Source organism: Eretmochelys imbricata, chromosome 9 (genome assembly GCF_965152235.1).
Source record: "Eretmochelys imbricata isolate rEreImb1 chromosome 9, rEreImb1.hap1, whole genome shotgun sequence".
NCBI lineage: Eukaryota > Metazoa > Chordata > Testudines > Cheloniidae > Eretmochelys > Eretmochelys imbricata.
Window position 1 is genome coordinate 55,945,224 of NC_135580.1, and position 25,646 is coordinate 55,970,869.

Here is a 25,646-nt window from a genome sequence, read left to right on the forward strand (position 1 = left end):
ATGGCTGTGAAAGTTTCTCATTGGCGCAGCTATCTGTGAGTGATACTTTCCCACGAAGGTCGGAGGATGGAGCATTTCCAGAGGGCAGAGAAAATCTTGCTGACTGTGCTGGAGAAGGTCACTGCCATGGATTTCAGATTTATAGCTGATTATTCAAGAAACCTAGAAGCTTTTGAATTTGCCCTCTGTACCTCAGAGAATGCAGTAACTGTGGGGGTTCCCTTGTGGATTGCAGCTGATGCCCTCTTTGACCATGCACTCCTAAGGCTTTATGGAAATATGTTTATGAATGTATATATGGTATAACTGGAATATGTTTTATGCTACATATCTCTGTGAAGGTTATAGAATCATAGAATATCAGAGTTGGAAGGGACCTCAGGAGGTCATCTAGTCCAACCCCCTGCTCAAAGCAGGACCGATCCCCAACTAAATCATTCCAGCCAGGGCTTTGTCAAGCCTGACCTTAAAAACTTCTAAGGAAGGAGATTCCAGCACCTCCCTAGGTAACGCATTCCAGTGTTTCACCACCCTCCTAGTGAAAAAATGTTTCCTAATATCCAACTTAAACTTCCCCCACTGCAACTTGAGACCATTACTCCTCGTTCTGTCATCTGCTACCACTGAGAGCAGTCTAGATCCTTTGGAACCCCCTTTCAGGTAGTTGAAAGCAGCTATCAAATCCCCCCTCATTCTTCTCTTCCACAAGACTAAACAATCCCAGTTCCCTCAGCCTCTCCTCGTAAGTCATGTGTTCCAGTCCCCTAATCATTTTTTTGCCCTCCGCTGGACGTTTTCCAATGTTTCCACATCCTTCTTGTAGTGTGGGGCCCAAAACTGGACACAGTACTCCAGATGAGGCCTCACCAATGCCGAATAGAGGGGAACGATCACGTCCCTCGTTCTGTTGGCAATGTCCCAACTTATACATCCCAAAATGCTGTTAGCCTTCTTGGCAACAGGGGCACACTGTTGACTCATATCCAGCTTCTCGTCCACTATAACGCCTAGGTCCATTTCTGCAGAACTGCTGTCTAGCCATTCAGTCCCTAGTCTGCAGCAGTGCATGGGATTCTTCCGTCCTAAGTGCAGGACTCTGCACTTGTCCTTGTTGAACCTCATCAGATTACTTTTGGCCCAATCCTCTAATTTGTCTAGGGCCCTCTGTATCCTATCCCTACCCTCCAGTGTATCTACCACTCCTCCCAGTTTAGTGTCATCTGCAAACTTGCTGAGGGTGCAATCCACACCATCCTCCAGATCTTTAAGAAAGATATTGAACAAAACCGGCCCGAGGACCGACCTTTGGGGCACTCCACTGGATACCGGCTGCCAACTAGACATGCAGCCATTGATCACTACCCGTTGAGCCCGACAATCTAGCCAGCTTTCTATACACCTTATCATCCATTCATCCATCCCATACTTCTTTAACTTACTGTCAAGAATACTGTGGGAGACCGTGTCAAAAGCTTTGGTAAAGTCAAGGAACAACATGTCCACTGCTTTCCCCTCATCCACAGAGCCAGTTATCTCATCATAGAAGGCAATTAGATTAGTCAGGCATGACTTGCCCTTGGTGAATCCATGCTGACTGTTCCTGATCACTTTCCTCTCCTCTAAATACTTCAGAATTGATTCCTTGAGGACCTGCTCCATGATTTTTCCAGGGACTGAGGTGAGGCTGACTGGCCTGTAGTTCCCAGGATTCTCCTTCTTCCCTTTTTTAAAGATGGGCACTACATTAGCCTTTTTCCAGTCGTCCGGGACCTCCCCCGATCGCGACAAGTTTTCAAAGATAATGGCCAATGGCTCTGCAATCACATCTGCCAACTTCTTTAGCACCTTCAGATGCAGTGCATCTGACTCCATGGACTTGTGCTCGTCCAGCTTTTCTAAATAGTCCCGAACCACTTCTTCCTTCACAGAGGGCTGGTCACCTCCTCCCCATGCTGTGCTGCCCAGTGCAGCAGTCTGGGAGCTGACCTTGTTCGTGAAGACTGAGGCAAAAAAAGCGTTGAGTACATTAGCTTTTTCCACATCCTCTGTCACTAGGTTGCCTCCCTCATTCAGTAAGGGGCCCACACTTTCCTTGACTTTCTTCTTGTTGCTAACATACCTGAAGAAACCCTTCTTGTTACTCTTAACATCTCTTGCTAGCTGCACCTCCAGGTGTGATTTGGCCTTCCTGATTTCACTCCTGCATGCCTGAGCAATATTTATATACGCTTCCCTGGTCATTTGTCCAGTCTTCCACTTCTTGTCAGCTTCTTTTTTGTGTTTAAGATCAGCAAGGATTTCACTGTTAAGCCAAGCTGGTCGCTTGCCATATTTACTATTCTTTCTACACATCGGGATGGTTTGTCCCTGTAACCTCAATAAGGATTCTTTAAAATACAGCCAGCTCTCCTGGACTCCTTTCCCCCTCATGTTATTCTCCCAGGAGATCCTGCCCATCAGTTCCCTGAGCTTGTCAAAGTCTGCTTTTCTGAAGTCCAGGATCCGTATTCTGCTGCTCTCCTTTCTTCCCTGTGTCAGGATCCTGAACTCCACCATCTCATGGTCACTGCCTCCCAGGTTCCCATCCACTTTTGCTTCCCCTACTAATTCTTCCCTGTTTGTGAGCAGCAGGTCAAGAAGAGCTCTGCCCCTAGTTGGTTCCTCCAGCACTTGCACCAGGAAATTGTCCCCTACACTTTCCAAAAACTTCCTGGATTGTCTGTGTACCACTGTATTGCTCTGCCAGCAGATATCAGGGTGATTGAAGTCTCCCATGAGAACCAGGGCCTGTGATCTAGTAACTTCCGTTAGTTGCCGGAAGAAAGCCTTGTCCACCTCATCCCCCTGATCCGATGGTCTATAGCAGACTCCCACCATGACATCACCTTTGTTGCTCACGCTTCTAAACTTAATCCAGAGACACTCAGGTTTTTCTGCAGTTTCATAGCAGAGCTCTGAACAGTCATATTGCTCTCTTACATGCAGTGCTACTCCCCCACCTTTTCTGCCCTGCCTGTCCTTCCTGAACAGTTTATATCCACCCATCACAGTACTCCAGTCATGTGAGTTATCCCACCAAGTCTCTGTGATTCCAATCACATCATAATTCCTTGACTGTGCCAGGACTTCCAGTTCTCCCTGCTTGTTTCCCAGGCTTCTTGCATTTGTGTATAGGCACTTGAGATAACTTGCTGTTTGTCCTGCTTTCTTAGTATGAGGCAGGAGCCCTCCCTTTTCGTGTTCTCCTGCTCGTGCTTCCTACCGGTATCCTACATCCCCACTTACCTCAGGGCTTTGGTCTCCTTCCCCCAGTGAACCTAGTTTAAAGCCCTCCTCACGAGGTTAGCCAGCCTGATTGGGAAGATGCTTTTCCCTCTCTTCGTTAGGTGGAGCCTGTCTCTGCCTAGCACTCCTCCTTCTTGGAACACCGTTCCATGATCAAAGAATCCAGTTATGATCTACTGAATCTATTCATCCTATTTGTATGCATGTGTCATTGTTGTATTCAAAGTTATGAATATTAGCTGTATACTTGTTTGGTTTTAAATAGCATTAGTAAGGCATTTGGTCAGCTTCTTTAGAAAGGAATTTGCAAGTTAAGTGCCCAATCAAGAAGCACTTAATGCACAATGGATCATGGAAGGCTCCAATCCACATAAGAGGTCTACATGAAGATGTTCAAGGTAGCATGTGGACAATGGCTGCTGCCTGTAAAAACTGAATCATGCGTGGACATGTGACTTGCCCAAGTGACTCCAGAACTCCATCCTGGAGCTGGACTTTACATAGGAGAGAGGAGGGGGTCTGCACTCACAAGAGAACGGCTATTTAAACCTCTGGCAGACCCCTCCATTTTGTCTTCAGCTAGCTAAAGAGGGAGCCTCTCCACCCCCAAGGATACCTGAAAGAAACTGGAACAAAGGACAGTAACTACAGCGGCTGTGAGTGGTTGCTGGACCCAGACTAGAAGGAGACTAGTCTGTAAAAGGAAGCTTACTGGAATTCCTCTGAGGGTGAGGTATTTATCTATATTCAGTTTTCTTACTGTATTAGACATAGACTTGCATGTTCTATTTTATTTTGCTTGGTAATCAACTTTGTTCTGTCTGCTATTACTTGGAACCACTTAAATCCTACTTTCTGTATTTAATAAAATCACTTTTTACTTATCAGTTAACCCAGAGTATGTATTAATACCTGGGAGGGCAAACAGCTGTGCATATCTCTCTATCAGTGTTATAGACAGTGAACAATTTATGAGTTTACACTGTATAAGCTTTATACAGGGTAAAACGGATTTATTTGGGGTTTGGACCCCATTGGGAGTTGGGCACTGAGTGTTAAAGACAGGAACACTTCTTAAGCTGCTTTCAATTAAGCCTACAGCTGTTAGGGGATGTGGTTCAGACCTGGTTCTGGGTTTGCAGCAGGCTAGCAGGTCTGGCTCAAACTGGGCAGGGCACTGAAGTCCCAAGCTGGGAGGGCAGGGGCAGCAGGGGTAGAAGTAGTCTTGGCACATCAGTTGGCAGCCCCAAGGTGGTTTCTGTGTCACACTCTCCTGCTGCAGGAGTGCTCTAGTGAACAGGGCCAGTCAGAGACAGTTACCAATGGGCACCATCAGATGTCAGGCTGCTGTGACCTAGGAGTGCCCAAGGAGCTGGCTGGGAAAATTGGACCAGAGAGGATGTGTTCAGTGTGGTGGACAGCGCTGAGTGCAGGGGGCACATACTGCCAGGCAAGGTCTTTAGGCTCCTGAAAGAGCTAATTTTCATTGCCATTGTCCACTGCAGGCACCAGTTCCTCATTAAGCCAGGTCTGTATGCCAACTACATCTGTGGAGGTGTGGGCCAGTGGAGCAGAGTGACCACAGGGGTTCTGTGGTTTGACTAGAGGCCTGCTATCTCTTTGCTCCTGGCCCAGAACGGGGGAAGGGGACAGAGATGCAGATGGCAAGAGACAAAAAGGGAAACAAGGAGAGGCACAGACAGAGGCTGAGAGGTGCGGGGAATGGGAAGAGGAGAAGGAGAGAGGAAGAAGATGGAACAAGTTGGAAAAGACACATCAGGTTATTCAGACCATATGATATGTGATATGACAAGAAAGGTCTTTAATAGGTTTCAGATCGATAATGGGTCAATAAACTATATAGAAGTGATGGTTGTTACCCCAAAATGAACATAAACTGAAAGGCTGGATTCCGAACTCCCACCGATGCCAGGAAAGAGAAAAGCTATTCAGTCAGAACTGGAATCTACCAGTAAAGCACAGAGCAATGACAGAGAAACTCAGTTCCCCTCTCATCCCAAGATACACTGCTTGGTCCACTGAGGACAGAGTGGCCCATTGATGGAGACATAAAAAAGAGGTTGCCAACTTTAGATCCTAGTGTCTGTTCAAACTCTGACTTAGTTAGTTACATACTCTGCAGAGTGGGGAAAATAAACAACAAAACAAAACCCCTAGGTTTCATCTAGAGAGGTTATTTTCTTCGTGTTGTGCAATGCTGTTGGCACAGGATATCTTCAGTGTTTCACTCTAGAGATGGTTGCATTTCAGTGGTGGGTGAGAAAGCCCCATGGAGTGGCTATAGTCTAGAGTGCTTTGGGATTTTTCAGGTCGAAAGGGCTCGATATGCCATTTGATTACAATTCAGTACCACACTGAAATAAAGTTCCTTGACACCAGTAAAGTCAATGGGAGTTTTCCACTGACTTGAAAGGAGCCGGGGTTTCCCCACTGTAACTAAGGATACCCTAATAAAAGGTTACCCAGTGCATCTCAATGACTACAAAGCTTTGTTATGAACCAGCTATATATTCTACTTCCCTGTTCTTGTCTAGCTTCACTTGACTGTTGCCTTCAGTCTCCAGACGTTTTTATGTCACGCTTCTCCTGCTTCTCAATGACCAGATAACTGTTAAACTGTGGACATTGTCCTGGTCTCAGGTCTTGCTCTCTAGATTAAAAACATCACTGCTAGTGGTATGATAAAGAAGTGACCATATTGAAGTTAATCATAGGCTAGTGAGATATTGCTGACCTCTCTGTTCTGTGAAATAGAACTATGAGTGGGACCAGTTCAAAGAGGGCTTACTACAAGCTCAGCTAAGCAGGACACTTGTTCCAGGCAGGGAGAAGACACTGGAGGGGCATCGCTTGATACAAGATCCAGAAGGAACTATGTAGGGTCTGGAAAGAGGTAAAGAGTCTGCAGAGAGGGAGCCCAGGCAGGGGCTGGGGAAAGGGGCAGGCTGAGGCAGGAAGTGGTCCAGGAAGGCAGTTAAAACATAGCTATTTACCACAAGCACCCAGGACTGGACCCTAGAGAAGAGGAAGGGCCAGTGTTCCCCTACCAGCCACTGAGGAAGGGGCTGTGAAAACTGACCTGATACAAGGGGTAAGGACTGTTGGAAGCTCTGGGGAAAAGGGGTGTAAGGAGAACTGGGCCCAGAGTTGGGGCTAGGGTTGCCACCTGTCCAGGTTTTCCCAGGATTGCCCCTTTGTTGAGGTAGCAGACACGGATGAAATGGTTCAGATGTCCCAGTTGGTTGTACCTCAGAGGTGGCAAGCCTGGCTGGGGCTGAGGACCTGGCATAATGTCACTGGACAGTTGTTCATGGAACTCTGTTACCCTTGAAGGGATTGAATGTGACATAGTCAGAGGGCCAAGTCATATGATGAGGCAGACTGCTCCAAGGCCGAAGATGCCGTCGGTAGGGGTGTTAGAGGAGGAGGGACTGCTATCCCATGCCCAGCCACAAGAGGGTGCCAGCCAGTGAGTCACTCTTCTACGCACAACTGTTTGTCTGTCCGACCATCTGACTCACCAAACACCCACCTGTCTGTCTAGCTAAGCATCCTTCTCCATGTTTCCATCAACACATATTTCTGTCAGGTGCCAGCTCATGCCAAGCTCACCTCAATCCCTGGAAAAATCATGGAGCAGATCCTCAAGGAATCAATTTTAAAGCACTTATAGGAGAGGAAAGTGATCAGGACCAGTCAGCATGGATTCACCAAGGGCAAGACATGCCAGACTAACCTAATTGCTTTCTATGATGAGATAACTGGCTCTGTGGATGAGGGGAAAGCAGTGGATGTGTTATTCCTTGACTTTACCAAAGCTTTTGACACGGTCTCCCACAGTATTCTTGACAGTAAGTTAAAGAAGTATGGGCTGGATGAATGGACTATAAGGTGGGTAGAAAGCTGGCTAGATTGTCGGGCTCAACGGGTAGTGATCAATGGCTCCATGTCTAGTTGGCAGCCAGTATCAAGCGGAGTGCCCCAAGGGTCGGTCCTGGGGCCGGTTTTGTTCAATATCTTCCTTAATGATCTGGAGGATGGCGTGGATTGCATCCTCAGCAAGTTTGCAGATGACACTAAACTGGGAGGAGTGGTAAATACGCTGGAAGGTTGGGATAGGATACAGAGGGCCCTAGACAAATTAGAGGATTGGGCGAAAAGAAATCTGATGAGGTTCAACAAGGATAAGTGCAGAGTCCTGACAGACTAGGGACTGAATGGCTAGGCAGCAGTTCTGCAGAAAAGGACCTAGGGGTTACAGTGGACAAGAAGCTGGATATGAGTCAACAGTGTGCCCCTGTTGCCAAGAAGGCCAATGCAATTTGGGCTGTATAAGTATGGGCATTGCCATCAGATCAAGGGACGTGATAATTCCCCTCTATTCGGCATTGGTGAGGCCTCATCCGGAGTACTGTGTCCAGTATTGGGCCCTACACTACAATGAGGATGTGGAAAAATTGGAAAGAGTCCAGCGGAGGGCAACAAAAATGATTAGGGGACTGGAACACATGACTTATGAGGAGAGGCTGTGGGAACTGGGATTATTTAGTCTGCAGAAGAGAAGAATGAGGGGGGATTTGATAGCTGCTTTCAACTACCTGAAAGGGGGTTCCAAAGAGGATGGATCTAGGCTGTTCTCAGTGGTACCAGATGACAGAACAAGGAGTAATGGTCTCAAGTTGGAGTGAGAGAGGTTTAGGTTGGATATTAGGAAAACGTTTTTCACTAGGAGGGTGGTGAAACACTGGAATGGGTTACCTAGTGAGGTGGTGATTCTATGAAGATCCCCTTGCCTCACTTGAACACTGACATATACCGAGTTGGAATCAGTCTGGCTCACCTGAGTGTTAGTATGGTTAAAAGAGGAGCTAGAATGCTAAGAATGTGTTTAATCTTTAGAGTTATGGAATGCTGGTGAGCTGCTATGTGCATTAATCTTACTTATCACACCTGTATCCCATAGTGTAAGATTATATTTGAGCGGTTGTATTGTGAGCCGCTGTGACTGTGTAAATCACCATACAGGAGAGCGACATTAATTAGTGTGAAGGGTTGATCCCAACAGAAGGTGTTACGCCCTTTCCAAAAGGACGATCTATCAATACCAGATAGACTATTGTGGGATGTTGCAACTGGAATTTCCGTATGTGCCACCAACAAGAGGACAAAAGACTTTTCTTGTTATTCTGCATCCTCCCTGTGAAGATGACTCTTCCCATCAGCTGAGCTTTGCAACTGAAAGCATGTGGGAAGAAGAGAATAAAACCCCTATCAAGAAGGGACTGATTATTTCTATGTTGCTTGGACTGTGAGGAGCAAGATATTTTTAGGAATAAGCAAGAGATCCCCAGCTGCTTAGCCTGGATTAGCCCTAAAGGACGTATAGAGCTTGTTGGTTATAGAAGCTTCTATTACCTTTTGAAATTGAAGATTGTAACTCATTTGTGTGTCTATTGTTTATCCGCTTTAACCTTTTAAATAACTTTCTTGTTTCCTTTTCATATTTAATAAGTCTTTATGTAGTTTATTATAGGCTAGGCTATACATGTTGTCTTTGGTGTGAGATATAAGATGCAACTGACGTGGGATAAGTGACTGGTCCTTTGGGACTGGGAGTACTCTGAATATTGCTGTGATTCTTGGTGTAAGAGACCAGGTATCACAAATGTACACTCACCTGGATGGCTAAACAGATCAGTGTACCCAGGGAAACTGTCTATCGCTCCATGTTAAGTGTTATAGTGCCTGGGGAGCTCACAATTGATAATTGGTTGGTGAAATCTAAGCATAGAACTCACCACCAATTTGGGGTTTGTGCCCTGGTTCCTAACAGTTTGCACAGAGATTGGTACTCATGCTCTTGAGTCATGCAGGCAGTGTGACAGCTATATCCATCTCCCAACTGTACTCTTTATCACTCTGCTCCTGCCCCCCTGACCCCATCACCAGCGTTACATCCTTGTTCTTCTGACCACTGTGCTGTGTTGGGAGTTTGTTCAGAAAGGAGAGCATTCAAACCCAGCCTCTTGGTCTGCCAAATGGGGGGACAAATACAGAAAGGGAGTGTCTGGAGCAAAGACCACCTCAGTGCTACAGGCCCTGTCCCCTGTCTCCTGCTCTGCCCCAGTGATAAGTATCTAGGAAATGTTGACCTGCCTATTAGTTTTGGGTCCTTTTAACTAACAAACCAAGCAGCTGCTGTACGACATCTGGAGGGGGAAGAATGAACTCACATGCATCCGAGCAGAGATGCCAGGTTCTTCATTTCAAAACTTTTTCTTAATTTCATCTATTGATCTCGCTCCAGCAGCAGCCATTGCCATGGTCTGTTGCCCTTGCCCATAGGTGCTGAAACAAGGTGAATTCTCATTCTCTCCCAGACTGTCTTGCCTGGTATGCAGTGGAGACTGGATGATGCACTACTGCTAAACATCCATCCAGGAAAAGCAGTTCTATTTTAAAGAACAGGGCAAGAGCTACCAGTCTCAGGGTCCTGCTCGGCTGAACTGGAACTTGTCTCCAAGGCAGACAAGGCTTAAAGAGGAAACGGGGGGGGGGGGGAGGGAAGAGAGGATCAGGAGATTTCTGACTGTTGTTTTCTAAAAGCAGCTTCTGCCCTTGACCAGGTGACCTCAGCGCTGAGAGCCTAAAGGAAGAAGGTCTGCAGCTGTCCCTGCTGCTGTCCAGTGGCTGGAAAATGATCAGGTTCAACATTATCCCTGTGGTGCAGAGCAAGCAGAGTGCTCTGAAACTCCACAACAGATGCAGAGAAGGAAGTTTTGCAGAAGGCAGCCTGCAAAAAGTAACACGGGGCTGACTTCGTCCCCAGCAGCTACTATCACTGGAGGTAAACACCAAGCTATACTCCTGCCATCCGAACCCCTTCCTGAAACCTTACCGGGAGAGACAGCCATACAGACTACCAGTGGGGATGCAGTCTTAAGCAATGGAGTATAGTTCTGTAGAATTTAAAAGAGCTAGTGAAAAATGGAGGGAACTTCTTGATTCTGTAAATTTTGATGATTTTGTTTGCTGTTTTCCATCCAAATTTGAAGTTTCAATGAAAATTTTCATCAACATTTGAAAATGTTATCTTCAAAATTTGAAAAATTTCAATCAACTCTAAATAAAGTTCAGCCTTTCACTAGGAAGAAAAGTCCTAATAAAATGAGGACCCTGCAATGGAGTTCAGGGCCAGTGTAATACATGGTGAACCACAAGATCTACTGCTGAGTTCAACTGCCATACCATGCTGGCCGCTCCTGGGTTCTTCTATGGAGTTGTCATGATCACTACTATCTTCACCCTGGAGCACAGGGCAGATTCTGTTGCCTCAGCTGGGAGCTCTGTTACTGTCCCAGCTCTGTTGCTCCCAGCTGGGAATTCTGTTACTGAGCTATCAGTGATGGTCTCTCTTTGGGCTACTCATCCTGCTCTGTCTCCCCTGCTGCCAACCACAGGAACCCACCTCTTAGACTGGGATATTGGAAATCCACCACCAGCCCAGTCTTAGCCCCAGTACCCTTTTGGGAGGTGAGGTCTCTGACTCCACAGAGGGGTAGGCAAGAAGTTTGGTGTCACAAAGCCACCAGACTGCCTCCCCCTGAGAGGGTGGTGTGACATTGCACTCCATTTGTTTTATGCAAATATGCTTATAAATGTGAATATGATGTAACTGGAATATGCTTTATGCAAAAGGTCTCTTGTAAGGTATCATTACAAAACTTATAACCTACTGAGTGTGTTCATCCTATTTGTTTGCATGTATTATTTCTATGTCTGGAGTTAGAAGAATAAGATATAAACTTGTATTACTAATGTAAACATGTTAAGAGGAAGTCATTAAGGGTTCTTCAAAATCAATGAACTGTAAATGGCTCTGTTTACTTGCAAACTTTCCTGTGTAAGTGTGGGCCAGCCCAGGAAGAATGGAGGCTGGGGTCTCACAGGACATGTGACCATGTCACATGATGCTGGAATCCATCTTAAATCTGGTACTTTTCCATTTAGAAGGAGGAGTGGGATCCCAGAGAGGCTAGTGGCGTTCATCATCTGGACCCATGGAAAAGAAGCCCTTGAGGAATTCCACCATGATTTCAACTATTTCCATCCCACCATCAACCTCAGCCTGGACCAGTCCACACAAGAGATCCACTTCCTGGACACTACAGTGCTAATAAGCAATGGTCACATAAACACCACCCTATACCAGACACCTACTGACCGCTATGCCTACCTATATGCCTCCAGCTTTCATCCAGACCACACCACGTGTTCCATTGTCTACAGCCAAGCTCTACGATACAACCGCATTTGCTCCAACCCCTCAGACAGAGACAAACACCTACAAGATCTCTATCAAGCATTCTTACAGCTACAATACCCACCTGCTGAAGTGAAGAAACAGATTGACAGAGTCAGAAGAGTACCCAGAAGTCACCTACCACAGGACAGGCCCAACAAAGAAAATAACAGAACACCACTAGCCATCACCTTCAGCCCCCAACTAAAACCTCTCCAACGCATCATCAAGGATCTACAGCCTATCCTGAAGAACGACCCATCACTCTCACAGATCTTGGGAGACAGGCCAGTCCTTGCTTACAGACAGCCCCCCAACCTGAAGCAAATACTCAGCAACCACACACCACACAACAGAACCACTAACCCAGGAACCTATCCTTGCAACAAAACCCATTGCCAACTGTGTCCACATATCTATTCAGGGGACACCATCATAGGGCCTAATCACATCAACCACAATATCAGAGGCTCGTTTACTGCACATCTACCAATGTGATATATGACATCATGTGCCAGCAATGCCCCTCTGCCATGTACATTCGTCAAACTGGACAGTCTCTACATACAAGAATAAATGGACACAAATCAGACATCAAGAATTATAACATTCAAAAACCAGTCGGAGAACACTTCAATCTCTCTGGTCACTCGATTACAGGCCTAAAAGTGGCAATACTTCAACAAAAAAACTTCAAAAACAGACTCCAACGAGAGACTGCTGAATTGGAATTAATTTGCAAACTGGATATGATTAACTTCGGCTTGAATAGAGTCCGGGAGTGGATGGGTCATTACACGAAGTAAAACTATTTCCCCATGTTTATCCCCCACCCCCACCCCCCACTGTTCCTCAGACATTCTTGTCAACTGCTGGAAATGGCCCACCTTGATTATCACTGCAAAAGGTTCCCCTCCTCCCCCCACCGCTCTCCTGCTGGTAATAGCTCACCTTATAGCTCACTCTGGTTATAGTGTGTATGGTAACACCCATTGTTTCATGTTCTCTTTGTATATAAATCTCCCCACTGTATTTTCCACTGAATGCATCCGATGAAGTGAGCTGTAGCTCACGAAAACTTATGCTCAAATAAATTGGTTAGTCTCTAAGGTGCCACAAGTACTCCTTTTCTTTTTTGCGAATACAGACTAACATGGCTGCTACTCTGAAACCTACCTGTAATCAGTTTCTTAATGTATTAGGCTTAGACTTGTATGTTTTGTTTTATTTTGCTTTGTGACTTACTTTGTTCTGTCTGTTATTACTTGAAACCACTTAAATCCCACTTTTCATACTTAATAAAATCACTTTTGTTTATTACTAAATGCAGAGTAAGTGATTAATAGCTGGGGGAGCAAACAGCTGTGCATATCTCTCTATCCGTGTTATAGAGGGCGGACAATTTATGAGTTTACCCTATATAAGCTTTATACAGAGTAAAACAGATTTATTTGGGGTTTGGATCCCATTGGGAGCTGGGTGTCTGGGTGCTGGAGGCAGGGAACCTGCTGAGCATTTTTTAGTTAAAGTCTGCAGCTTTGTGGGCATGGACTAGACCTGGGTCTGTGCTGCAGCAAGCTATTGTGTCTGTCTCAACAAGGCAGTGTTCTGCAGTCCCAAGCTGACAGGGAAAACGGGCTCAGGAGTTACTTCACCACACCAGGTGACAGTCCCAAGGGGATCTCTGTGACCGAACCCATCACAGTGGGATCATCCTCTGGCTAGAGTTTTGTCATGGCCAGAATTTAATTTGAGCTGGGGCTTGCCAGGGCTCAGCCCCAGCACCTCTTTTCATGCCAGGGTGCAGCCTTGGCAGCTCTTCTGTCAGTGTCCTTTAGTAAGGCATGCAATTCTACACTTGCCTGTAAGGCGTGACCTTGCAAGTACAGTGTATGAGAGGTCACGCTGTGTGGAGGATGCCGTTTTGTTTTGCTTGAGCTCCGGCACCTCTTTACAAATGAAGCACTGGGCAAGGCTGGGCCTCCCAGGTCTGGATGGGCTCTGCAGTGTGAGGAGAAACACAAAGAGCCATGCTTTAAACGGCAACTGGAGACCTCCCTGAACCAGGAAGAACTCATAGAATCATAGAATAGAATATCAGGGTTGGAAGGGACCCCTGAAGGTCATCTAGTCCAACCCCCTGCTCGAAGCAGGACCAATTCCCAGTTAAATCATCCCAGCCAGGGCTTTGTCAAGCCTGACCTTAAAAACTTCCAAGGAAGGAGATTCCACCACCTCCCTAGGCAACGCATTCCAGTGTTTCACCACCCTCTTAGTGAAAAAGTTTTTCCTAATATCCAATCTAAACCTCCCCCACTGCAACTTGAGGCCATTACTCCTCGTTCTGTCATCTGCTACCATTGAGAACAGTCTAGAGCCATCCTCTTTGGAACCCCCTTTCAGGTAGTTGAAAGCAGCTATCAAATCCCCCCTCATTCTTCTCTTCTGCAGGCTAAACAATCCCAGCTCCCTCAGCCTCTCCTCATAAGTCATGTGTTCTAGACCCCTAATCATTTTTGTTGCCCTTCGCTGGACTCTCTCCAATTTATCCACATCCTTCTTGTAGTGTGGGGCCCAAAACTGGACACAGTACTCCAGATGAGGCCTCACCAATGTCGAATAGAGGGGGACGATCACGTCCCTCGATCTGCTCGCTATGCCCCTACGTATACATCCCAAAATGCCATTGGCCTTCTTTGCAACAAGGGCACACTGCTGACTCATATCCAGCTTCTCGTCCACTGTCACCCCTAGGTCCTTTTCCGCAGAACTGCTGCCTAGCCATTCGGTCCCTAGTCTGTAGCGGTGCATTGGATTCTTCCGTCCTAAGTGCAGGACCCTGCACTTATCCTTATTGAACCTCATCAGATTTCTTTTGGCCCAATCCTCCAATTTGTCTAGGTCCTTCTGTATCCTATCCCTCCCCTCCAGCGTATCTACCACTCCTCCCAGTTTAGTATCGTCCGCAAATTTGCTGAGAGTGCAATCCACACCATCCTCCAGATCATTTATGAAGATATTGAACAAAACCGGCCCCAGGACCGACCCCTGGGGCACTCCACTTGACACCGGCTGCCAACTAGACATGGAGCCATTGATCACTACCCGTTGAGCCCGACAATCTAGCCAGCTTTCTACCCACCCTATAGTGCATTCATCCAGCCCATACTTCCTTAACTTGCTGACAAGAATACTGTGGGAGACCGTGTCAAAAGCTTTGCTAAAGTCAAGAAACAATACATCCACTGCTTTCCCTTCATCCACAGAACCAGTAATCTCATGATAAAAGGCGATTAGATTAGTCAGGCATGACCTTCCCTTGGTGAATCCATGCTGGCTGTTCCTGATCACTTTCCTCTCATGCAAGTACTTCAAGATTGATTCTTTGAGGACCTGCTCCATGATTTTTCCAGGGACTGAGGTGAGGCTGACTGGCCTGTAGTTCCCAGGATCCTCCTTCTTCCCTTTTTTAAAGATTGGCACTACATTAGCCTTTTTCCAGTCATCCGGGACTTCCCCGGTTCGCCACGAGTTTTCAAAGATAATGGCCAATGGCTCTGCAATCACAGCCGCCAATTCCTTCAGCACTCTCGGATGCAACTCGTCCGGCCCCATGGACTTGTGCACGTCCAGCTTTTCTAAATAGTCCCTAACCACCTCTATCTCCACAGAGGGCTGGCCATCTCTTCCCCATTTTGTGATGCCCAGCGTAGCAGTCTGGGAGCTGACCTTGTTAGTGAAAACAGAGGCAAAAAAAGCATTGAGTACATTAGCTTTTTCCACATCCTCTGTCAGTAGGTTGCCTCCCTCATTCAGTAAGGGTCCCACACTTTCCTTGGCTTTCTTCTTGTTGCCAACATACCTGAAGAAACCCTTCTTGTTACTCTTGACATCTCTCGCTAGCTGCAGCTCCAGGTGCGATTTGGCCCTCCTGATTTCATTCCTACATGCCCGAGCAATATTTTTATACTCTTCCCTGGTCATATGTTTATTAAGCTTCCTGCTGCAACCATCCTGGTCCTCTCTGGTAAACTGTGGAGGACCAGGAAATCTATAACCACTCCACATCTCCCTTTATGATACATGATTAAAATTTAACCTATAAACCAATGTGTAAAAAGAAAAGGAGTACTTGTGGCACCTTAGAGACTAACAAATTTATTTGAGCATAAGCTTTCGTGAGCTACAGCTCACTTCATCGGATGAAGTGCATCCGATGAAGTGAGCTGTAGCTCACGAAAGCTTATGCTCAAATAAATAAAAAAAATTTGTTAGTCTCTAAGGTACCACAAGTACTCCTTTTCTTTTAGCGGATACAGACTAACATGGCTGCTCCTCTGAAACCAATGTGTGTACTCACACCACAATCCAAAATAAACTTAAATTCCTTAATACTATTTACACAGCTATGTCCCTTTATCCATTCCATTTAAGTAGTCCTGAACATTATTCTATAGATCACATCTTTGAGGGATTCTCATCAGCCTTACAAACCTTGTTTTCACTTTGGCTGAGTTCTCATGTAGTGTTCCCTGTGGAAACGGCTCAGTTCCTGACAGAGTACCTGCAGATTCTAGAGCCTCTCTTTGTCGTGCTGGGGAATACTGAGAATGAACCCAATTGCTCTGGAGAAGTCCTTTTGGAGTCTCCGCTTGGGAGGATCTGGGAGTTCCTGCTGAGTTTTGAACAGTTCCAAAAGCGAGGAGCTTTTATCTACAATTTTTTCCCTGGGCTCAGTTCAGGCAGTGCTTTCGTTCTGTGCTGAACATTGAAGTTTTATTGCTGCTGAATTTTTGTTGCAGCATTCAGTTTTCAAATTCCTTCTGGTCAAGCCACTTTGGTTTAAGTCTACATTGAACTTGTTCTGGCAGCAATTCCAGCATCAGCCGGCAGACTTCAGCAAATTAGAGATGAACAACTAAAGCCTGAAACTTGCCAGAAATTGACTCACCTCTGCTAAAGAAGACATCTTCCAACAGGCCTACTACCATATTAGCAGGACCAAAGTGATGTTCACAGAGCTGATGGCCTGCTTCTGAAAGGACGGCACTTTTTTATGCTGGCAGTATTTCAGAAAGATGCCCTCCAAAATCTATTTTAGGGACACCAAGATATAACCAAGTGCAGGGATGAGCACAAGAATTTACATAGTGACCTGATCTGAGGAGGAACCTTAATAGAGGGTACCATGATGCTATAGACTTCCTTGGCCTCCACTGCTCCCTGGCATCTTCCCCTTGCTTGGGAGGATCCAGGAGAAAGGGCAAACCTGCTCATATTAATGTTGATTCAATCCATACCAGCTCTAGAAAAACCCTGGAAAGACAATGAGCAGTTCAGCTGCAGCCTATACAGTTCTCTCACCAGGTACTCCACCAATTTCCCTGTCATAAAACTGCTCCATATTGCAGGCACACTGAAGGGCCACCATCTGGACAGCCTTCGCCTACTGGACCAGGTCAACAGTGAGGTCTGGAAAGAAGAGGGCAGGAAATGAGGGCTCACATTTAATCACTTAAAGATATGTTTTCCTGAGAGACCAGCTTGGGACACTGTACTTGTGACTGTGAATAGCCCGTGTTCTGGTGTATGGCACCGTATTCTGATCTGAGTCACTTTGACCCTATGAGAATTGTGCACCTTACACATCTTTACTGAAAGAAACATTCAATTAACCTTGGCATACGAACCCAACAAGATGGGAATAATATAGCTAGGTGTGTATTTGTACCATTGTCTTATGCTGAACAGAATGCCAGGCCTGGTCAGGTGTATCAGAATAGTCACGCTCTTGTTCCCATGAGCCAGAGAAGGTACATAAGCCTTAATACTACTAAAGCTAATAGTGATTCTTGTTCCGCTCATGTGACAGGGGCGTGTGTTTCCAGCCCTGAAGATCTTGTGTTCTATTCCCTGTGGTCCATGTGTGATGGCTAGGGCTGCACATTTGTCATGGGTGGGAAACTCTCACAAAGAGTGTGATTTTTGTGTTTGTCTGTGACTTTTCTCCATGTCTATGACTCACCCCACAACAGCGGTTCCTGCAGCCGCTCCAGGTGTTGCAACCTGGTGCATCTGGTTGCAGCGCTGCTCAGCTTTGGCCCACCTGACCCTCCATAATGATTGCACGGGGGGAAGGGGGAACCTGAGCAGCACTGTGACCCCACACACCAGGTCACAACACCTGGAACGTGGAACCATGCCCAGCCACATGGAACACAGGAACTGCAGGAGCTGCCATTGCTGGGGGAGTGCAGGGCAGGCTCAGTTCTGGGGGAGTGCAGGGCAGGCTTACTCTCCAGCCTCCATCCCCCCAGGGACTCTCCTCCATAGCGGGCCAGGATTAGGATTGCAGTACCAGGGGGAGAGGGTGCTTCAGTGGTGGTCAGGGCCCCATTGGTGGGGCAGTGAGGAGAGTTTTCTTTTTAAAAAAATCAGGGAGCAGGCACTGGAAGTGTAGCAACCCATGCCTTTTACTACAGTTACTGTGACTGCTCTGGGATTTTTGATAAAAAATAATGTGACAAATGTTCCGCTCTAGTGATGCTTGATACATGGGGAATGGAACCAGGGGCCTCCAGAGCTAAGAGCATGAGATGAGCTAAACAGCCAAGACTCTATAGATGGGGGTTACATATATTTTGGGCTCAGCCCCTGCCCGAGGGGCACGCTACTGACTCTCGCCAGCGCTCCCCTGCCCGAGTGGCACGCTACTGAGTCTCGCCGGCGCTCCCCTGCCCGAGGGGCGCGCTACTGAGTCTCGCCGGCGCTCCCCTGCCCGAGGGGCGCGCTACTGAGTCTCGCCGGCGCTCCCCTGCCCGAGGGGTGCGCTATTGACTCTCGCCGGCGCTCCCCTGCCCGAGGGGCGCGCTACCGAGTTTTCCCAACGGCCCGAGTCAACACCACTCTCCGGCCCTGGACGCTTAACCCGATCACCAGGCCCCAGCCCACTCTGCAGCCCCACTGGTGCCCCCACACGGCCGGCGCGCCCAGAGGTAGGACTTGTTTCCAATGTGGTGAGTATGGGCATCTGCAACGGGGCTGTCCGGCAATGGACTGCAACTTTGGCCTGGTGTGCGCCGGGGAGTGACGGGCCCGTCTGCCCTCCGTGGCCAAACTGACAGCTCCCATGGAAGTTGCCGGGGTCCCCATGGTGGGTCTAGTCGATTCGGGCTGTGGGCAGACCCTTGTCCGCCAGGCACTCTTCTCGGACCCCCAGCAGACCGTCGGGGAAGTACGGATTCAGTGCATCCACGGAGATGTAAAATCGTACCCCACGGTGCAGGTCCCCATTACGGTGCATGGAGTAACGCAGTTAATGAATGTGGCAGTCATCCCTCGCCTATCCAGTGATCCTGGGCCGGGACTGGCCAGACTTCGTCGAGGTGCTCCAATCCCTACCCACCAAAGAGGCGTTCGAGGGAGCCCCACCTGAGAAGAGGACAGGATCTGACTTGAGCTCCGACCCTGGAGCGGAACCAGGACCCACCCCTGGGCAGGAGGCCCTGGAAATGGCGGGTCCCCCTCCTGACCTGGTGGACTTTAGCCGAGATCCAAGGGGGGATCCTACGCTCTGGTTTGCCTACGAGCAGCTGGCCCGGGTGGATGGTGAGGTCGTGGAGGCGCAGCGCACCACCCAGTGGCCCAGGTTTGAACTCAACCACTAGCGGCTCTACCACCTTGACCAAGACCCCCAGACCCAAGAGGTCCGGACCCAATTCGTGGTCCCCCGCATCCATCGTCGGGCTGTCCTGAAGCTTGCACATGACATCCCGGCTGCCGGCCATTTAGGGCAGGAAAAAACTGTGGCCAGGGTCCTGGCCAGGTTCTTCTGGCCCGGCGTCCACCGTGAGGTGAAGGAGTACTGTGCGTCGTGCCCGGACTGCCAACATGCAACCCCGGCCGGGGTACGGAAAGCCCCCCTGGTTCCGTTACCAGTCGTAGGTGTGCCATTTGAGCGGGTAGCAATGGACCTGGTCAGGCCTTTCCCAAAAAGCAAGGCGGGCCATCAATACATCCTCGTCCTGATGGACTACGCCACCCGCTTCCCGGAGGCCATCCCCTTAAGAAGTATCACTGCCCGCACTATCGCTGTGGAGCTCATGAAGATCTTCGCAAGGGTGGGCCTCCCACGGGAGATACTCACTGATCAAGGGACCAACTTCACATGTAAGCTGTTCTGCCAGGTATGTGCCCTATTGGGGATTAAGAAATTGCAGACCTCGGTCTACCATCCCCAGACTGACGGATTGGTCGAGCGGTTTAACTGGACCCTGAAGGGGATGTTGCGGCGTTTCCCCACCCAGGATCTCCGCCAGTGGGACCAGCTGCTCCCTCCTTTACTACTGGCGATTCGAGAAGTCCCACAGGCGTCCACGAAGTTCTCCCCGTTCGAGCTCCTCTATGGGTGGCGACCCCGCGGGGTGTTGGACCTCTTGAGGGAGACTTGGGAACACAACCCGTCCGCAACACAGGGTCTCTTGCAATATGTCTTACAACTGCAGGGGCGGCTGGTGCGGGTGGGCGAGCTCGCGAGTGAGAACTTAAACACCGCCCAAAGAGCCCAGGAGCAACACTACAATCGGGGTGCCCAGGCTCGATCATTCGGGCCAGGGGACCGAGTACTCCTCCTGCTCCCCTGGGAGGAATCAAAGCTTTTTGCCCGCTGGCAGGGTCCGTATGAGGTCCTCCGCCAGGTAGGGCCGGTAACTTATGAGATTCAGCAACCTGGTCGCCGTAAGGAAAAGCAGATTTATCATGTGAACCTCTTAAAACCTTGGCAGGACCGGGAAGGGCTCATAGTGGCCCCATATCCCCCCGATCCGGAACTGGGGCCCCAACCACCCGAGGAGTTGGATAATGGTGAACCCCAGCTAGCAGAGACACTCACCGTTGAGCAGCAAGACCAGGCACTCTGCTTAGTGAGGGCGTTCCCCAAGACGTTCACCACGAAACCTGGGCGGACTACGCTCACCTACGATGTGATCCAGATGGAACCCGGGGTGGTGGTCCGAGAGACAACCTGGCCATTGCCGAGGCGAATGCGGAAGGCCGTAGAGGAGGAAGTCCAGGCGATGTTGGAGCTGGGTGTTATTGAGCCCTCCCAGAGCGAGTGGCGGAGCCCCGTTGTCCTCGTACCGAAGCCCGATGGGAGCCGGCGGTTTTGCATTGACTTCCGGAGGGTCAACGCCATCTCAAAATTTGACGCCTATCCGATGCCCCGCATCGACGAGCTCCTCGACCGGCTCGGGGAGGCCTGTTATATCACCACTTTAGATCTCACCAAAGGGTACTGGCAGATCCCCTTGGATCCCAGGTCCAAGGAGAAGACCGCGTTTGCCACCCCTTCAGGGTTATACCATTTCACCCGGATGCCTTTCGGCCTACATGGGGCCCCGGCAACCTTCCAGCGTTTGATGGACCGGGTATTGCAACCACACACGAAATACGCGGCGGCCTACCTGGAGGATGTGGTCATCTATGGCAATAACTGGGAGGAGCATCTTAACCAAGTAGCGGCAGTCCTCCGGGACCTCCGCACCGCCGGGCTGACGGCCAACCCGAAAAAATGCCGAATCGGGCGGGAGGAAACCACTTACCTGGGGTACACCTTGGGCCGGGGACAGGTCCGCCCCCTCATCAGGAAGGTCCAAGCACTCCAGGAATGTCCGGTGCCGACCACGAAGAGGCAAGTACGTCAATTTTTGGGCTTAGCTGGTTATTACCGGCGGTTTGTACCCCACTTCGCAAGCATTACGGCCCCGCTAACGGATCTCTTGACCAAGGACAGTCCCCGCCGGGTGCATTGGTCCTACGAGTGTGAGACGGCCTTTCGAACCATCAAAGAACGGCTGTGTAGCGATCCAATACTCTTCAGCCCCGACTTTCATCGTGACTTTATTGTCCAGAGAGATGCCTCAGGCGTTGGGCTTGGAGGCGGTCCTCTCGCAGGAGGTGGACGGGGAGGAACACTCGATTGTTTACCTCAGTCGGAAGCTGTTCCCCAGAGAATGGAACTACTCCATCGTGGAGAAAGAGGCCCTAGCCGTTAAGTGGGCAGTCGATGCTCTCCGCTACTACCTCCTCGGGCCCCCCTTTGTACTGGTTACGGACCACGCACCCCTGAAATGGCTCAGTAAGATGAAGGACAATAATGCCAAACTGATGCGATGGTATCTCGCTCTGCAGCCCTATGTCTTCACGATCCACCATCGGGCGGGACGAGACAATGCCAATGCAGATTTCCTATCCCGCCTCGGAGAAGGTGAGGATGCCAGCTCCGAAGATCGGGAGCTGGATTTGAGGGGTGGGGTATGTAGGGAGCCAGGGTGGCTCCCCTCCGAACCAGAGGGTAAAGAGCCACCCTCTGAGCCTGAGTGGGCGGGGCCAGGCCAAGCTTCCGCCAATCCCCGGAAGGGGAAGGGTGGGACAGGAAGTACAAAGGGCGGGGCCCTCTGCCCAGTGAGGAGAGCACCAGGGAGGGAGACAGACACAGGCTGCGGGCTGCTCCCTCGCGATCCTGCTGCTGACCCAGGCGAAGCCCTGGGCAAGGAGGAGCCTGACCGGGGGGAAGGCCTGTGGCAACCAGGGCTGCTGGTCGCTGAATACCCAGAGGACCTGGAGGGGCCTGACTGCAGCCCGGGCCAGCGTGAGTCCAATACCGAGGGTGAGCGGGGGTGGCCCGCAGCGGAATACCCGGAGGAACCGGAGCTGCCTGCAGTGGATTACCCAGAGGAGATGGAGGGACTGGAGCAACCCGCCTGAGAGAGACCGGGTAGGAAGTAGCCCAGGGGCCCAACTACACCATGTGGTGGGTGTGTTTGGTCAGTGGGTGCGGATTGCCCCGCTGACCCAGCGGCGGGACCTTCGCCTCCCGCCACTGTCAGGGCCCTGGGCTGGAACGCAGTGGAGTTGGGTGGGCCTGCGTTCCCCTACCCCAGCGCTCCCCTGCCTGAGGGGTGCGCTACTGACTCTCGCTGGCGCTCCCCTGCCTGAGGGGCGCGCTACTGACTCCGGCCGGCACACTTTCCCACTAATTCCCCAACGCCCGGGAGGTGGGGCCGAGGCCTGCCACGGAGACCATTGCTCTCCATCGCCCCTAGGGGCTCGGAGGACCGACCGACGCCTGTCACACTGCTGAATTTGTTTTTCACAACCTGTGCATGCACCAGCTGCTAACATTGCAGCCTGATGTTGAGGATGTTGTGCTAGTGGCAGTACCATCTTTAATAATTTGGAGATGCTCCATCTCATGGGACCTCAGCTAAGGTATTACGAGGCACCACGCTCTTGGATATGCTCCCTTTCATGGTTGAGACATGTTCTGTTCTCCAGAACCATAGATGGTGTTGAGGAATTTGTCCTTCAGATTTTAACCCAGTTAATACAACACTCCACAGCAGTTTGGAGTGCCCACTTTGGGCAGTGCTAACCTTTATGACTTGTGTATACTTCATGTTTTAGCATGGTATTGGAAGGTACTAGCCATTGTGACCAGTGCTCCATTTCTCAGTATCCTGGCGTGGCAGTAGGCCTGTGCTATGCTAATTACAGACACAAGTGTGTTAGTAGAAGAGTAACATGCCAGTGATGGCTGGTATGGAATTGTGCCCTGGCCTTGCTGATAGTTTCAATGTGATCATAGAATCATAGAATCATAGAATATCAGGGTTGGAAGGGACCCCTGAAGGTCATCTAGTCCAACCCCCTGCTCGAAGCAGGACCAATTCCCAGTGATGATGCCTCCATGTAAATTGCCACAGAAATGCAGATTATTTTCAAGTTGCTGAATAATTTGAATCAAGCTTTCATTAGACAAAATTTAAGACACTTATTAATATGAAGAAAATCTTCAGAATATGAACCGAGTGTCCCTGATGTGCTGATGTCTGCTGGAGTCCGCAGCTCTGGGAGACAGAACAGCCCCCGTCAAGTCAATGGGATGCAAATTAAAGTCTGTCCACTTTTAAATGTCCACATTAAGCATTTAGATACCACAATTACAAACATAAATAATGGGTAGAAGTTTCAACATTACTGAGGGATTTGGATGCCCAATTCCCATTAATGTTAGTGGTGCCTAAATTCCTTTGGCAGCTTTGAACATCCCAGCCATAGCTGTATAACCCATGATAGTTTACATGTTCTTTATTCTCCCTCTCTGAGTAAATCCTTTTGGTTTCCTCTAGATGGTGCTGCTGTGGGCCACTGATGTTCCCTTCCCCTGAGGACTGGGAGGACCTGGAAGGATCAGTCTATAGGCTCCTGGTGATACTGCTTTGTTGCTTAGCAACCAAAAATCTCCCCCACTTCCTATATCCAGAAGAAAATCTTTTCCAAGGAGAGGATCTAGACCTGAGTGCTTTGTACCACAGAGTCGAGGGGTTTGCCAGCTCACCAGAGCACTTCCTCAAGTGCCATTTCACCCAAGCAAGGCAGAACAATCACCCGTGGCTAGACAATGGTATCAAGACCTCGCTGCAGCTCCCAGATCAGGACGGAGCCTACTAGGACCCAGCCTACTTTGATGTGCTGCTTAGTAAGGTAATTCAGAATCATGGGCAAGGATCCCATCAGAGTGCTGGAACAGTTGGAGGCCCGGATTCTCAGGTGTCTGTAGTGTAAACTGAACCCAGCAGGGGAGGGAAGGCTGACAGGAAGAGAAGAAACTGGGCTGAGGGAACTGGGATTGTTTAGTCTTGTGGAAGAGAAGAATGAGGGGGGATTTGATAGCATCCTTCAACTACCTGAAAGGGGGTTTCAAAGAGGATGGATCTAGACTGTTCTCGGTGATAGCAGATGACAGAACAAGGAGTAATGGTCTCAAGTTGCAGTGAGGGAGGTTTGGGTTGGATATTGGGAAAAACTTTTTCACTAGAAGGATGGTGAAGCACTGGAATGCATCACCTAGGGAGGTGGTGGAATCTCTTTCCTTTGAGGTTTTTAAGGTCAGGCTTTACAAAACCTTGGTTGAGATGATTTAGTTGGTGTTGGTCCTGCTTTGAGCAGGGGGTTGGACTAGATGACCTCCTGAGGTCCCTTCCAATCCTGATATTCTATGATTCTATGAAAGCTGGTTACAGTTCCCTGATTCTCTGCCCTGGGTGCAAGATAGAGTGGGTTAGGAGATGCTCTAATCTGTGCTAGCTGACTGTGATCCTCAGAGAAACTTCCACCAGCTGGGCATTGCTGAAGCTCCTTGCCATGCCCACACTGTCATATGGCTAGAGGTAGGATTCCTCAGAAATATCCAAATAGGTCAGCATGGTGCTAGAGTGCTAGAGCCACACGCAGCTCTCTGGGGCTGAGAAATGCCTCTGATCAGCAGCATTTTCTGATCAGAGTGGGCCTTCCATCTAACTCCTCCTCTTTCCCTTTTGTTCAGTTCCAGGTTTATCACATCCAGGACAAAGAACAGATCTCTGCTCTGTCGAACATCTTGTCAAAGGCCGAGAAGGTGGTTAATGACCAGAGCTGAGCCAGCTCACCTCACATGGTCACGCCCTGAACCTATAGACTGAATGGGTTCCCCCCACATTTGCCTTTACTGCCTTGATCACAGCAGCTGTTCTGGGAACCCAATATCCATTGGCTTCACAGTGCACAAATGGGAAAAAGAGCAATTGGGACAGAGCTGAAATAAGCTGGTGGTGGAGGCTGGGTGTTGACACCTGAGTGTCACCAGAACAGGAGAGGGGATGGGGCTACCCATGGCGCATAGACCCTTTTCAGTCCTCTGCCTTTGAATTGCTAGATGAATGGACACAAGATACAGTTCTCTGTATATGACACACTCAAGTACACTACTACCACATGGCTGCATAGCTGAGCTCCAGTCAGTGTAGGGTAAGCCATGCTCTGTGGAATTACGCTTAGTATTGCCGATCACTTGTACTGTGTGGTCTGCTAGAGGAAGAATGGTGTTCTGTAGCAAATTAGAGTCACACACAATCTGTGCTGTGCCATATGTCACTGTTTATTAATCCAGTATGATCTATTCCGGGGTCATGCCCTGTGCATCAGTGAATTTACACATGTA

General features: G+C 49.1%; 1 protein-coding gene across 1 annotated transcript; it reads left to right on the forward strand.

Moving 5' to 3' along the window:
- On the forward strand, positions 1 to 25,085 carry MAB21L4 (mab-21 like 4). The gene is given in 9 exon segments (XM_077827208.1): positions 1 to 224; positions 4,537 to 4,655; positions 4,658 to 4,813; positions 9,933 to 10,116; positions 10,118 to 10,153; positions 16,976 to 17,133; positions 21,654 to 21,671; positions 23,817 to 24,151; positions 24,993 to 25,085. Coding segments are annotated over 9 exon segments (1,323 nt in total).
- Positions 25,086 to 25,646: the final 561 nt, after the last annotated feature.